Source organism: Coptis chinensis, chromosome 6 (assembly GCF_015680905.1).
Source record: "Coptis chinensis isolate HL-2020 chromosome 6, ASM1568090v1, whole genome shotgun sequence".
Taxonomy (NCBI): Eukaryota; Viridiplantae; Streptophyta; class Magnoliopsida; order Ranunculales; family Ranunculaceae; genus Coptis; species Coptis chinensis.
In genome coordinates, this window is record NC_141461.1 from 76,474,335 (window position 1) to 76,484,984 (window position 10,650).

The 10,650-nt window shown below is 38.0% G+C and overlaps 1 protein-coding gene and 1 non-coding gene across 2 annotated transcripts; both read right to left on the reverse strand.

The window, feature by feature from the left end:
- Positions 1-1,168: 1,168 nt before the first annotated feature.
- LOC147494532 (signal recognition particle RNA) lies at positions 1,169-1,475 on the reverse strand. The gene has a single exon (XR_015200564.1).
- A 971-nt stretch (positions 1,476-2,446) lies between these two features.
- On the reverse strand, positions 2,447-6,746 carry LOC147494533 (squamosa promoter-binding-like protein 7). Its single transcript, XM_086565799.1, has 3 exons — positions 5,789-6,746; positions 5,580-5,701; positions 2,447-3,077 (listed from the first exon to the last, which is right to left on the reverse strand). The coding sequence occupies exons 1-3, from the start codon at positions 6,412-6,414 to the stop codon at positions 2,629-2,631; spliced, it is 1,197 nt and encodes a 398-aa protein (XP_086421925.1). The 5' UTR covers positions 6,415-6,746; the 3' UTR covers positions 2,447-2,628.
- Between the last annotated feature and the right edge of the window lie 3,904 nt (positions 6,747-10,650).

The following is a 10,650-nucleotide window of genomic DNA, read 5'->3' on the forward strand; positions in this document are numbered from 1 at the left end:
CAAACCCAAGAAAAATTGGTGGGTAGGAGAACCTAGAACCAAAAATATTTCGACCAAGAAATCAAATCAATTCTGTATGGTTTTCCCACAGACGGCGCCAATTGTGTGATGATTTTTCCTAATCAAGAAACACAAATATTTTGTTGATGATCAAAGAACAACTAGAAGTATTGAATCAATAAGAATAAGAGATTTAGAAGATGATGAGTTGAACCACGTTCTTTAATGGTCACTTCACGATCCCGTGTATAGGAATCAAACTCAAAGCGTAGTTCAACTATTCTATTTATAAGAATAGATGAGGTTTCCAATTAGTGTTTAACTAGGGAGACCGCCTTTTGTAAAGTATCATCTTGATGAATAGATGAGGTTTCCCAATTAGTGTTTAACTAGGAGACTGCCTCTTGTTAAGTCTCATCTTGACTCTTCTTGAAGCCCATGTTTCCCAAGTCAAATAGGTCTCATTTATTGACTTAAACAATGTAAAAACATGTTTAGGTTCGGAGTAGTAATTAGAGCTCGAGCCTAATAGTTGAGCTCGGTTTGGAGTTCATAGCTAGGAGTTGGTTATACGAGCCTACTACTCCAACTAGTTCCAAAGCCTCTGAATGCTCTCCGAACCTAGTAGTTGAGTTTCAATTTGGAGTTAGGTTAGGAGTTGGTTATCTGAACTTACTACTCCAAGTTCAATTTGGAGTTCGTGAGTTGGTTATACTGAACCTACTACTCTAACTAGTTCCAAAGCCCACGAACCTCCTCTTCTTGTCTCACTTCCGAACCTAAGAAGTGTCTCACTTTCAACCTAGGAAGTGAGAGGATTTGACTTTGAAGTGTGTTCTGTACTTTCTACCCACACCAAGACCATATCCACAGTCTTAAGAAATGTTGCCTTTGTTACTATATCTATTTAAAATATTCAACAAAAATAATTAATACGTAGATGAATCAATCATCTTATTATTGGAGATTTTAGAAAGAGAATATTCGAGAACCGTAGAGATAATACCTTCATATAGTGAAAAGACCAAAATATCCCCCAAAATAGATAGAGAAATTATCAAACTACCCTTGTGACGTACGTGAAAATACTATTCATCATACCCCATAGTACCTTGAGGAGCAAGATATGGTCAACTGGAGCACCGAAGCTTAATCGACATCAAACAAAAGGGATGGTTGTCTGAATGGACCAGCTATCCAAGCTCTGATTGGACTAATGAGGCACTAGCCTGTAATCCCTCCCACGGCTGAGAGCGGAAGGTGAACGCTGCTCTGTGAAGCCAGCCTGACGCAGTGCCCTTCACTCTAAGACTAACAAGGCCCGGACCTACGCCCAAACCATGATAATCAACTCCCAGCTTGGAACGGGCAAGCCAGCATATTAGCCACATAAAGCCCAGCCGTTCAAGACAAGCCCAAATCCAACCATCTCAATGCCCCCACTCGGGTCACAAACTCGCGCTACCAAGCTCGACACATGTAACACCGTTTATGCGCTATATAAAGGAAATAATCAATATGTAGCTGGCCAGTATGGGACTAATATAGACGTTCCTGAGTTTGGAACCTGACCAACACCATCACTTTACACAAACCATTGTGAATAACTAGTTGGGGCAATGGATTTCGGAGATCACTTGCTGGAATGATAAAAAAAAGGCCATAATGTTTCCTATCACACACTGGGATTCAATGTTTAGTTTTCATATTGCAATGATTCTGAGTTCTGTGTAAAAGGGTTTCACTAAATTAATTACGAAGAACTGATGTGAAGTGATTGCAGCAAAGTTCACGGTACACACAAATTCATAATATTCCACGTTAGTGTCTAGTTATTGGCCATTTGTTCGTGTTTACGTTTACAAACAAATGGAAAACAATGCTGATATTGACTTAACTTCACTTACTAGTTATAATTATGTTCCTTCAGTTCTAGTTGTTGGGGGATTGTTTTCTGTTGTAACACTATATTGAAGACCTTCCCACAACCGCTTTACACCCTACAGCCCATGCCTGTAATTTGATCTGCAAGTCCAATGTTGTCATTCATAATAAAGAAATGACCCTCTACTTGATCAACAGAATGCGCCAGCGCTCTATCTACTGCTTGATTGGGTTCATTCAGTTTCTTTCTATATTCATTAAAGAACGCATATCCGCCATTACTTTGACAACGATATAGAATACCTGCATCTCCTCCTGCCGTCAAGCTGTTAACTGTGGATTTCCCCCTTTTTACTATTTAGTATTGTCACGTACAGGGCCCTCTTTGAGGGGTTGAATATTAGAAGTGGTTGCCAGGTTCAATATAGATGGAAAACCCTCTGCTGCGCTATACTAGCCCTTGAGACTCCCCCTCCCCCAACACACAGGACACAGTGGTGACAGCTTGGAGATCAGTGAATAGCACAAGACTACAATAGAACATCAAAATTAATCACATCAAGATTCATGAAAATTGCATTTTCATCAAATGCCAAAAAACGCAGATTGTTCACCAACAAACTGCAGTTATTCTGCACAATTGCATCATATTGTGCCTAATAAACATTAGAGATCTCTAAACATTAATAAACTGCCGATGAAAATCAAAAGAAAAAGAAGCTAAAAGGGAGATATTTGTAAACTTCATACTACATGAGTTCCCTCTAGTGATTTCCATATCTCACAGCACTCTTCATCTTCATCTTTGTTTTTCGTCCTTCCTTGAAGAAACCCAAATGGTGAACTTGATTCCTGCATAAGGTCCAGTGTTACTTGTGCACCTGCATCATGGAACCGTTGCCAATCTGATGGATCTGTGAATGCTTGGTGTTGATGGGATATATGAGGCAGTGACATAGATTGGTTTCCACCTAAATAATCCATTGACTGGTGGTGCCAGCCTTGGTCAAGGAAGAGCTGCCTGGCAAGTACTGCCGCACGATTCTCAGCAATCAGCTCACGTAGAGCGGCACTGGATCGAGAAGAGAGATCAGTTGGAGATTCCCAAGAAGTGGTCTTGGATGACAGAAGAGAGAGAGCACGGCCAGTAGAGGGCGACATGTAAGGAAGTCTTCCACTCATTGATCTGTGCTCTGCGCAGAAACAAAAGCATTGTTATTACTTAATACTAACTTGTGAGAAAAATCCATCTGTTCAGTATAAACAAGAAAAAAGAGAGACGGATTCATGGTCCTGCATATAGATGTATACTGTATACTAGCTGAAGTAATGTCAAGAAAATGTGATATTATTATAGAACAAAGAACCATGAGAAATTTAGACAGAGTTAGTGTGTATTCATGGTAGTACACTGCAGCCTGTGACTCGACAGGAATAAGGACGGCGGAGATGCAAAGGCAGTTAAGTTCACTTATAGGGTTGGAACAATAGGCTTGGTGAGCATCTGAAGCCAGAGAAACACAAAGAGATGGAAGAGAGAAATTGGATACTCATAGATAGTATGCCCTTGACATTCCAGAATCCACCAAATTTATCAAAAATCTTAGAGGATGCATGCATGAATTGGCAGACAATGGTATAGGAGAGATCCAGTGTGGTTCTTGGAAATCTGTCTTGCGAAGCTCCTACACACAGGCCTACAGTACAACATACAGGAAGGGATCGGATTAAGAAAAAACTGACAAACATGTAGGGCCGGTAGATTGAAAGGCAGTGAAATGAATTTGAGCATGTCCAAGTATGTGTAGATGATAGATTTGACCAACTTGTGGAAATACCGAAATATTGTGGATCAAGAAATTGCTTATAATATCCTCAATGTGATGTAAAGGAATTATCATTCTTCATGATGATGTCCTAGAAGCTTGATAATAAAGTAAAGAGTAGAGGTTAGGACGATAACACTGACAAACAGAAAGAAAAGGAGTAACTGAAGTGTGTTTACAGAAATCTGCATTACTACATCAAGTTAGAACATCAAAAATGTGCTTAAACACCGAAACAATGCCTGAGCAACATGTTTAACCCCAAGGGTTGCTCAATATTATATTTTTTTCGCAATAATGTACAAGGACATAAGGAAGTTTTAGATCTACTTCATGAATCTCCCCATTACAAAGTGTATCGAGAAAGAAGACGAATTTATAGTGGCTTGGTTTAGAACAAGTCTAGAAATCTTCTCATTATCAAGATTCAAGACGCCTAGTTAAGTTGATTACAGTCTTCTGCTACAAGTTGTTCCAGGCAGCATCAGCTGGTCTATTAAGACTAAAACAGTTAAAAAGTTTGACGACATGAGAAACCAAGTTAGAATTTGGAGCAAGGCATGAAATTTGGTCATCACCCATTTCCTGTTTTGAGTGGAAATGGATGTTTCATCAGACATGCAAATCTACTCATCTAATGATGAATATTTAAAAAAAAAGGGTTAAATAGTATTACTCCCTACTAGATGAGCCAATTAGGATTTTCCTCTTATTAGATGGGAAATTAGGGTCTCCCCCCAAACACACGGTCAACTGAGTTTGACTGTTTACTTTTAAGTCAAATAGCTGAAAATGACACAATTGCCACCACCTAATTAAAATTGAACATTTGTTTTTAGAAAATAATAAGAGCATTTGTGTAATTTTCAGTTGCTTGACTTGAAACCTAATTAAAATTGAACATTTGTTTTTTGAAAATAATAAGAGTATTTATGTAATTTTCAGTTGCTTGATTTGAAATTTAACGGTCAATCCAAGTTGACCGTGTGTTTAAAAACCTAATTGGCCATCTAGTGGGGGAAAATCCTAATTGACTCATCTAATGGGGGTATTATTAGTTAACCCAAAAAAAAACTATCTAATCTGTGTAACAGTTTCAAAGAGTCATAGTTTCATTGATTTGATTTTAGAAAAGCTTCTTTTCCTTACCCGTAACAAGACTACCCTCGATTAACAAGTTCAAAATTTATGCTTGAAAGACAATTCCTACTTCCCAGAAGCAAACGACTTACAAGGTAGAACAGAAAAAGTATCCAAAACCGAAGACAATAGAGGCGAACCAACTCACAGGCGCACACAACATAGACCACGCACCATGAAAAATATTCCGTTTAGCAATGTTTCCTAAGAAACTTGACTAAAGCTTCTTTTGTTTTATAGCGCGCACTTTGAACTCTTCAAATGCAAGACTGGACAGCAAACAACAATCAACATTTCAACCACCTCAGTGGTCTGAACTCAGAAACCATGAATCTTGAAAGATTTGTCTACAGTGTTACCAACTTCTCTATGCAAAAGGACTAATAACACAGAACTCATTAGTCATCATAGCTGCAGCATGTAAAACTAATCACAGCCAAATCTCTAATTGAACAACATTCAGAAAAAAGTGACACTCATTTTTCATACCATAAACGTTTATAAACATAACTAATATGAGAGAGAAAGCTACAGTTAATCAGCTCATAAATGCAAACCGTTTACCAAGCTACCATCAAGGTCTTTGTTACTACACAAATACAACTAATAAAACGAAATAGATGGAAGATGACTACAAAGTACAAACTCAACATACTATAATTCGCAGTTAACCAATACTAACAAATTGTGGAATTCATTCACACGGTAATAGGAGATGAAGAAATGTACCGTGAGAGAGATTTCTAGATGAGATACCATCACTAGAACTCTTTCTTCGCCGCTCGTTGTGGCCAGCTAATCTCCTCCTGCAACTCCTTTTCGAGTCATCAAACTCAGACACCACATGAAACCTATACTCCACAGCATCAGAAATTATTACATATATTAAACATATAATTAAAATAAATTGCATAGTAAAAAACAAAAATAGCACATACCTGCTACACTGCTGACAAAAACGTTGCTCAATTCCAAGGACCACAACCTTAGGTGCTTTAGAATGCATCTCACAAACTTTATGTCTTCGATGATAATCCTTTGCAGCCACCAACGGCACATTGCACCCTTCCACTTGACACCTAGGCACTGGTAACGCCGTGGCCGTCCCCATAATCGATGACGAAGACGCCCCAACACCAAAACCAGTACTAAAACCACCATCTCTTCCACCAACAACATAAGACCTTCCTCTTTTCTCAAAAGGAAACGCATCAACAACGTGTCGTTCAGCGAAGAGTGGAGCAGCAGCAACACTAGAAACACCACCATTACCATCTTCAAAATAATGTCTCTTTCCTAACTTCAAGCATGTGAGATGAGGATCTGGATGCACGTGAGAAGTTCCTGCATATAAACTTGGATGATGATGTTGTTGGTAGCCATGTTGATGTTGATGTTGATGGTGATGGTGTGAACTAGTAGTGTTTCCAGTGAACATCAAATTGTTGTTGATGCTGCTCCAATTATCATACCTATTATTATTACTACTTCCTATATTATTGTTCCTATAATCCCATGAAAAGTTTCCAGTAGTACCACTTTGTCCATTCCCACTATATTCCATCTTGCAAAGCTATGTTTTCTCTTTCACTTCACTTATTTTGTGTAGTATTTCTATTTTGAGTCTACAGCACTAACTTAAATATATATAGCTAGGGACATCCTGTTTTCTTCATGAAAGCAGGACATTTAACCAATGGGCAGGAGAGAAACACAGAGCAGAAGTTTGGTTAGGTGTTTGGCTCCAATGGGTTAAGTGAATAGGAGAAAAAAGCTGCAGCACTTGCAGTGAGAAGGGTGAAGGCCAGTAAGTCTGACTGTGCACGTGCCAAGGAGAAAGAAGTAGGGTCCAGGACAGGCTTATTGATATGATTTGAGAGAGAGAGAGGTGTGTGAAGTGTGAAGTGTGTAGTGTAAACTGTGAAGAGTGTTGAGTCAGGGAACACAGTAGTGGAGTTACTGAGAAGAAAAAAAAGAGTGGTGCTGCGGTGCATGACAAGACCGAAGAGTGAATAGGGTGAGCGTTTACTTTTCTTTTGCCAATTTTTCAACCTGTGTTTAAGATGTTATACACTCTAGGGAAGTATAAGTAACTGCCTCCAAGCGTCTGTATGCCTGTAACGTGCCATTTGAGCTAATACTCAATCATTGGATAATAGTACTGGTATACAGTGTAAACTATTCAACAGCTACTAGTTAGAAGTCGACTAGGTGTGTACGTTAAATAGTTGCACCCTAACTATATCATTTGGGCCCAGGCAACTGGGGTTAAAATGTTAAATGAACATGACCTGACAAAAAAATTTATTCATAGTACAAAATGCCACAAATTCATGGCGTTAAATTCTGGAATTTATACTTTATTACGGTGCCTGCATAACCTGTTCTATTTCTGTTTTGTAGTGTGGGAGTCTGTAGGCATGTCCACATAAAGCAAGATTTCAAGGTTTCCACCGTTGAGATTTTGATCTATGGGTTGTACGATAGAGGAATATAATAACCTTTTGCGAGTGTCGAAAAAAAACTACATACTATACAAAACGTTTCTGATTACGGTTTTTGGTCAAACAAAATCATATTATAAACAATGAGAAAGAAGTACAAATCAAATGAAGAGCCCAACAATAATATTCATGCTGCCTTACAGGCTAGCAAGGGAGATCCTCACACTTACAGCAAAGAAGAAGCCAAGTACAATTAAATATCAAACACTACTCTAGTGGTATGCACAACTTTGGTAACAAGATTTCCACCTTATTACCTTTGGTCCTTTGGTCGTCAACTAGTCTTGCCCAATTGAATGCCATGTCGGAGAAATGATGATCTCTATGCGCAAAGTAGGCGGTTTTGTTAATGCATAACCATTAACCAGTCCCAAACTAACACTTCGTTTAATCCGGTTAGTCATCGTATTGAAGGAAAATGTCTCATCACAAAATGTGATGTTCTGTGTACACCATATCAACTAAATGGTTTCCCGATATATTTTCCAAGTCCTATATTAGCACAGAGTGGTGGCCAATTAGAGAAGATATCACTAATAATTGTTTCAACTGAGTGATTCCAAAACATGGTGATAATTGTGGAAGAAGTGAAGAGGTGCAAAATAGATTTTTCTTTCTTCTCGAGCAAGACACACCTGTTGGGAATTACGATAAAAATTACTTATGGTGCTAAGTTAATATAAGAATGGACAAAAAAAAATTCATTTAAAAAAGAAAAACTTCCATGAAAAGTTTTGGAATTGGATGTCTGAGATTGAAAGAGTTCATTAGTTATTAAACTCCTAGAGTACAAGATCGGAGACGAAAGAAGCCCACGTCCAAATCAAATCCATTCAAAAGATTTTGGCTTTCATTTCCAATCAACATCTCCCCTGAAACCTAAGATCTCGTTTGAAAGAAATCCATCCGACAAGACACACATTATAATCCTATGTGATTATTATTTTTTCATGGATGAACGAGATTTATGCTTAACCAACGGCTAGGACCACCCAGCATCTACCTTATTAAATTAGCTTTAGCTCTTTGGGTCCCACTAAGTTTACCAGGTTATGGTTTGGTTGGTCGAGAACTGGAGGACAAAATAGTGGGGGCAAGTATAGGCTATAGGTTAAAATCTCAAATTGGCTGAAGCTTTGAGAAACTGTTCAATGTACATGGGTCGAAAATTTGAAATATTATTCATTCGAAACGTTGGTTTTCAGCACATATCGGCCTATAGGGATGACAGTATCAAAATATTTTGCCTGGAGTACTGCGTAACATGGGCAGATGGGCACATGGCAGCTAGAAAGTTCATCTAACCAATCCTACAATAATGTACTTCGAAAATATTGTTTATACAATCATAAATGTGGATATCGGTTACCCGATTCACTAATAAGTATTATCTGCAGAACAATGATATTTTTCAGATGTAAAAAGAAGAAAAGTCAGACGCAGGTGTAAAACTCCAAAATTTCCTCTTACTATTGGCATATTCGATTACAACTTTACCTGGTAACAGACTAACAGTGAATATAATACCTGTCTGTCTAGATAAACCCTTGGAATGTGGCTGAACCCCAACCACATAAAAACCCAAGAAAGGAAAAGAAATAATCAGAATTTATGTAGTTATCCACCCCTTCCTAATTTTGATGTCTGAAGTAGGGAAACAAAGTAGGATAAGGTCTTAGAATTCTGTTTCCATAGCAATCTTACTTTGTCAAGTACTCTCTGGTCAAAGGATGCTCTGGACACGCCCAAATGGCACCCTACCACTTACTCAAGTACAAAGTTCACAGCTTCTCCTACTTTACAGGACTGCCATTCACTTCCTTCAAAAAACTTAAAAGCCTCTTTATTGCCCTTTCATCTACAGTGACCTGCCACGCACTGATCATCCATATGACCATTTGTGGGTGACAACAAATTATATTTAGACTGCTAATTCTGGGCGTTAACCAACAAATAATTAAAATCAAAATTAGATTATTGATCAATACATCATGGACCTATGGTTCAAAATCTAAAGGCTGAGGTAGATACCAACTCTTTAAATCTAGATATATAATCTGATATGGCCGACACTAGAAAGCCAAATATATCGGCATTCCACCAATTCTACAAATACCAATACAAGATCTAACTGATTTTTCTGAATTGAGAAGATTATATATATAATATATTATGATATTTTGGTACATGTTGTACCATGCATCAAATCGGATGATTGGTACAAAACAACAAAATAGCAATATATAACTACCTGTACTATTATGTACACAACATTTAAATGAACCATGATTTTAGTTACTTATCACTGAATTGTTACTGTATGCAGTTATGCACGTAAGTATATACGTTTGTTTCTTATGTTTGTTTTACCAATTTACCACAAGCAAAAGTTAGATGCAGAGCACTTGGTACTGGTCTGCCTTGCTATTTGCAGCCCTGTCAATCTATTTGTTTGTTATTGTCCTTTCTCTTTCACAAGCCTTTATTTTGATTTTGATTGTCGTTTGCTATGTTTGATGGAAACCTTATAAATGCCAATTGATTGGAATCATGAGTTTGGTTAAATTACCTCAAAAAATTTAGTTATTTACTAGAATACCGTACTTCTAAGCTTTAAAGCAAAGCATCGAGTTTTTTTGTTTTCCAAAAGAATACGGATGAGTGGTCTGGATCAACAAAAATTCAGTTGTTGCATAATTTTGCAAGGTAGTTGCTGATTTTGTTAGCTAGTTTTGTACGATCGAATAGCTTATAACTATTCTCAAAGCAACTATATTCTCGATCACTTCCTATCTTTTCATCCAGAAAGCTGGGTTGTTTGATGATATTCATTCACTGCAATACTGCATGCAATGATTCGGATCGTAATGTCTATACTTGAAGCAGGTCTAAAAGAGGTATGTACAATGGCAAATAATACGTACAATTGCGCTTGTAGCAACGTAGAGAAAGCAGTTGGATTTTCTAGGCAACAAACCTTGGACGCAAATACGCAATAAGAGCAGCTTGGCTTCAATCATGAACATCCCAAAAGCTAATGAGTGGGAGCTAAGCGCATATATACCTAGGAAGATTGTGAATTTTACCAACTAATTAAAAGATTTAAAACTATCCAAGTGTACAAACATCACTGATGGCTGTTAATGCTGTGGATCGGGCTGGGTTAGGCCTAGACCCTTTTCCATTTGGGTTCTCGACTATGGATCCTGTTTTACCACTTTGCAGGTCCATAGTACTTCTACTTAATGAGTAAACCCAAGCAGGCCCAACCACCCACACCCACGAGGCCATGACCC

What these genes read in the sequence shown, in the direction of transcription:
- LOC147494533 (XM_086565799.1), bottom strand. Translation starts at nt 6,414, where the DNA reads ATGGAATATAGTGGGAATGGACAAAGTGGTACTACTGGAAACTTTTCA. An exon ending in TTTTGTCAGCAGTGTAGCAG is followed by an intron (nt 5,702 to 5,788) that starts GTATGTGCTATT and finishes TGTGGAGTATAG; the next exon opens with GTTTCATGTGGTGTCTGAGT. An exon ending in ATCTAGAAATCTCTCTCACG is followed by an intron (nt 3,078 to 5,579) that starts GTACATTTCTTC and finishes GTTTCTGCGCAG; the next exon opens with AGCACAGATCAATGAGTGGA.